General features: G+C 48.5%; 1 protein-coding gene across 3 annotated transcripts in view; it reads right to left on the minus strand.

Annotated features, from left to right (window-relative positions):
- The window catches only part of ACAD9 (acyl-CoA dehydrogenase family, member 9), a 52476-nt gene that overhangs the window by 13612 nt on the left and 34090 nt on the right, over positions 1-4774 (minus strand). For all 3 annotated transcript variants that reach the window (XM_011950710.1, XM_011950709.1, XM_011950711.1), the window contains 4 exons: positions 4386-4492; positions 3260-3360; positions 2039-2117; positions 309-483 (listed from right to left, as the gene is read on the minus strand). In XM_011950710.1, coding sequence (XP_011806100.1) covers positions 309-483; positions 2039-2117; positions 3260-3360; positions 4386-4492 — 462 coding nt within the window. The remainder of the gene's footprint in view (positions 1-308; positions 484-2038; positions 2118-3259; positions 3361-4385; positions 4493-4774) is intronic.

The following is a 4774-nucleotide window of genomic DNA, read 5'->3' on the forward strand; positions in this document are numbered from 1 at the left end:
GGCTAGTTTTTGTATTTTTTTTTTAGTAGAGACGGGGTTTCACCGTGTTAGCCAGGATGGTCTCGATCTCCTGACCTCATGATTCGCCCGTCTTGGCCTCCCAAAGTGCTGGGATTACAGGCTTGAGCCACCGCGCCTGGCAGTTTGATCTTTTTAAAATGCTTAACAAAAACTGAAAGTATTTAAATCTCATTTTATCTTGCTATTTGGACAGAGTCAAGGGCCAGTCTCCCCCTTACACACATACACACACGCGCACACACACACACACATACACACACACACACATGCACACACGAGCTACTTACTGTTGGAGCCCCGAATGCCTAATTTATCTTCAGGTTTCCCATTAGTGACTCCACCAAAGTCTCTTTCTACTATGAATGCTGTGATTTTGTCTTTCACTGATCCATCAGAATCAACGACCTCAGTCTTTGCAAACACAGTAAAAATATTGGCCAGTCCTCCATTGGTAATCCAGACCTGAGGACAGAAGGAAGGACTTTGGAGAAAACCAAACCCCTATGTGACCCATCTCAGCTCTGTCTTTGTCGATCGGTCAGACCTCAGGCCAGACATGCAGGGTCCTTGGCTCTGCAGAAGCCAACCAAGCATGAGTGAACAGAGGACAGGGCTCAGCCCAGTTTGCCCAGAGCAAGGATTTTCCCAAGGGACATGGATGGCCAGGGTGGAGGTGGAGGGGGGAAAGAACATCCAAAGTTGTCAAACAGCTCAGGTTCCACCGCCAGACAACTGCATTTCTTCAAGAAAGAAAGGGTTTAATCATTTCTTAAGGTATACATATATCAAAACATCATGTTGCACATCTAAATACACACAACATTTATTTGTTAATTCTAAAAAGAAATGAAAAAAGAGAAGGCAGGAGGGTGATGAGGAGGAGGAAAGGAAACAAAGGGAGTCAGAGGCAGAAACAGACTCCTTAACAAACCACCAACAGATGGGACTCGTGTGGATCTTAATTCAAGCACATAATTAAACCAAAAAAAGGTATGAGGCAATCAGGGATATTTGAATGCTGATAGATGTAAGAAATTATCAGCTGGGCACAGTCGCTCACACCTGTAATCCCAGCACTTTGGGAGGTCGAGGTGGGCAGATAGCTGGAGCCCCAGAGTTTGAGACCAACCTGGGCAACATGGTGAAAACCTATCTCTACCAAAAAAAATACAAAAAAAATTAGCTGCATGCCTGTACTCCCAGCTGCTTGGGAGGCTGAGGTAGGAGAATCACCTTAGCCCAGGAAGTTGAGGCTGCAGTAAGCCAAGATCGTGCCACTGCACTCTAGCCTGGGTGACAGAGCAGGACCCCGTCTCAAAAGCAAAGAGAAATTATCAATTTTTAAAATGTGATAAGGACATTACAGCTTTGTTTTTATTTAAACAAACAAAACTCCTGTCTTTTAGAGAGGCATGCTGTGATTGTTACCATGCTATCTGGAGGTAGCAATGCTGCTGGAAGAGGCACAGTGGCCATGAGCAGGTGACTGCCGGAGTTGGGGCCAGCCAGGCACACAGAACATGTCTGAAATTTTGTGAAACAAAAAATTTAAAGATTTTTCGGGTTTACAGGCCGGGCACAGTGGCTCATGCCTGTAAACCCAGCACTTTCAGAGGCCGAGATGGGCGGATCATTTGAAGTCAAGAGTTCAAGACCTGCCTGGACAACATGGTGAAACTCCATCTCTACTAAAAATACAAAAATTAGCCAAGAATGGTGACGCACACCTCTAATCCCAGCTACCAAGGAGGCTGAGGCAGGAGAATCACTTGAACCTGAGAGGCAGAGATTTCAGTGAGCTGAGATCACACCACTGCACTCCAGCCTAGGTGACAGAAACTCCGTCTCAAATTTAAAAAAACTAAAAAAAAATTAAAAACAAACACATAAAAGCAGCTCAAGAAGGCAGTCAGTGCTACAGCAGCAGGTACAATCCCTGGTGTGTGGAGAGTGCTCACTCAGTGGCAGTGAAGGTTGTGACTAAGATCCTGACGTGGCCATGGGGAAGGAGCCCTACCTTGGAGCCACTGAGGATGTAGTGCTTCTTGTCTTCACTTAGCGTGGCTCTGCTCTGGATCGAGGCTGCATCGCTCCCACTGCAGATGCAGAAAGATGTGGTCAAGGGAGAATACTGGGAATAAATATGAATGCTTTTGAGGGCCTGAAAATGGAGGTTCTAGTACTTTTAAGAGGTCAGCAAACTTTTTAAAATGAAGGGTCAGATAACATATTCAGCTTTACAAGCTACAGGATGTCTGTCTCACCTCCTCAACTCTGCTGTTATTAATAGAACATGAGGCCAGGCATGGTGGTTCACGCCTGTAATCCCAGCACTTTGGGAGGCTGAGGCAGGTGGTTCACGAGGTCAAGAGATGGAGACCATCTTGGCCAACATAGTGAAACCCCCATCTCTACTAAAAATACAAAAATTAGCTGGGCATGGTGGCACATACCCGTAATCCCAGCTACTCGGGAGGCTGAGGGAAGAGAATTGCTTGAAGGCGGAGGTTGCAGTGAGATGAGATCGTGCCACTGCACTCCAGCCTGGGTGACATAGCAAGACCTTGTCTCAAAAACAAACAAACAAAACTTATTTATAAAAAACAGGCAGGAGGCTGGATTTAGCCGACCTTTCCTTCAATACATCACGTAAAAAAGTGGCAGTGAAAACAGCTTGGGCTTAGGTTTAAACATGGAAATGGGTGCTTGCAATGGGCTCATCTGAGGTCCTGTGAGGATGAGTTGTGGGCACCCCAGGAAGGATGGCTGTTCCCAGGTTCCCACGCACAGGGAAGCAGGATGGAGGATGGTCCAGGTGATGGACTTATCATCGGATTCCCGAGTCCTGCTGCAGCCCTGCTCCATCCAGCAGATCACACAGCCTCACTGAACCTCAGCTCCTAATGTGTAAGTGGGAACAGTACCACCCACGCTACATATTCTGAAAGGTGCTTTGAAGCCTGAACGTTATTACTGTATTGTACGTCAAGGTGTGTTATAAACCACAAAAATTTATTTAGTAAGTGCTGTCAAGCATGGTATCTCACTTGCAAGTCTTACTGGGACAGAGAAATAAGGTCAAGGTAAGAGGAATGGCAAGAACAGTTGCTGAGTTGATCCTCTGCAAGATTTTGGAAAGGAAAAGTCAGCTACTCAACAAAACCAACATCCCTTTGCCCCAGTGAATCTTGGGCAATGTCACAGCTGCTGAGGGATAACATTTTGTGCAGGGACAGACCTGGCTGGCTCCGTGAGGCAGAAGGCTGCAATGTGCTCCCCGGACGCCAGTTTAGGCAAGTATTTGGCCTTCTGCTCCTCAGTGCCGGCCAAGATGATCCCCTAAACAAAACAGACACAGACTAATGTCAGCTGTGGGGAGAAAGGAGAGCATGAGGTGTGTTTGTGAAACATTTCCTTTCTGAGGCAAATATTTACTTCAGGCAAGAGAAGACAGCAAGAACTCAGAGCAAGCGGCCACAGGCAGAGCCCAGGGAGCCAGGCTGCTGAGGAGACTGTCAGGGGCCCATGTGCCAGCGCTGTGAGCCTCGGAGACCCACAGTGCTTTGCAGTCTGTGTCCAAAACTTTCATATCAGTTCCTTCATTTCCCAGACTGGTAGTCTTGGGCAAAGGATATCCCTTTCCAAAGAAAGCCTCCTCCATCTTATCATCCACAAACTGGGCCACTCCCACCCACTGGCAGGGTGGTCTGGATGATGAAATGTGAAGACACAGGAGCACTGGAACCAAGCCTATCTTAAAGAAGGTGCTCAATGTCAGGGCTGTCCCACCTGCTGCCCTCCCAGTGCCACACAGACAGGCCCCCTCTTCATCAAACATCTGCATGAATGCGTGTGCTCTCTGGGGTAGGGGAGCCGAGCATAGTGTGCATTCAGCTCTCTTTGATGTCAACATTAAGCATAAATAATCTGAGTAATGAGATTGCCAGTAAGGGCAGTTGGCCCTGGGCCTGCCCTAAGGTGCTCAAGACCAGTGGGGGGAAGGCAGCTTGCATAAAGAGTGGGGGCACGCTCAGGCTGAGGGACGAGGGCTCAGGAGGGGAGACCACTTCCAGCCCAAGGCAAAGACAGCAGCACCCCACCTGGGCCTTGAAGGGTGGATCAAAGGCAATGGGGACAGGAGGCAGATTCAAAAGGAAGGGACATGCAACCCAAGGGCCACTGTGCATGTGGGCAGTGTGTGGGGACTGAGCACCACGAGGTGTGGCCAGAGTGAGGGAACTGAAGGGCAGGGCTGCACGTCAGATATCAGGCCTGATTCAGAGGGAGCAAGCCTCTGGCCTCTATGCCACCACGTGACTCCAGAAGACCTACAGAGAGCACCACAGAATCCCTAGACACCTGACCTTGAGGCCGATAGCCTGGTGTGCTGCCAGGGTCACAGTGATGGACCCATCCATGCTGATGATCTCCCCTAGTCGTGAGTACATGGTGTTGGAGAGGCCCAGGCCACCTAGGAGACATGGACCAGCGTCAGTCACAGCCCAGCCCCAGATTCCTCCCATTAAGGCTTCATTGTCTTTTTTTTCTTCTGATTATAAAGTAATGCCAGATCACCATATTTAAAAAAAAAAAATCACAATATGGGCCGGGCATGGTGGTTCACACCTGTAATCCCAGACTTTGGGAGGCTGAGGTGGGCAGATCACCTGAGGTCAAGAGTTTGAGACCAGCCTGGCCAACATGGAGAAACCCCATCTCTACTAAAAGTACAAAAATTAGCTGGGTGTGGTGG

The sequence above is a fragment of the Colobus angolensis genome, unplaced genomic scaffold (genome assembly GCF_000951035.1).
Source record: "Colobus angolensis palliatus isolate OR3802 unplaced genomic scaffold, Cang.pa_1.0 Scaffold31, whole genome shotgun sequence".
NCBI lineage: Eukaryota > Metazoa > Chordata > Mammalia > Primates > Cercopithecidae > Colobus > Colobus angolensis.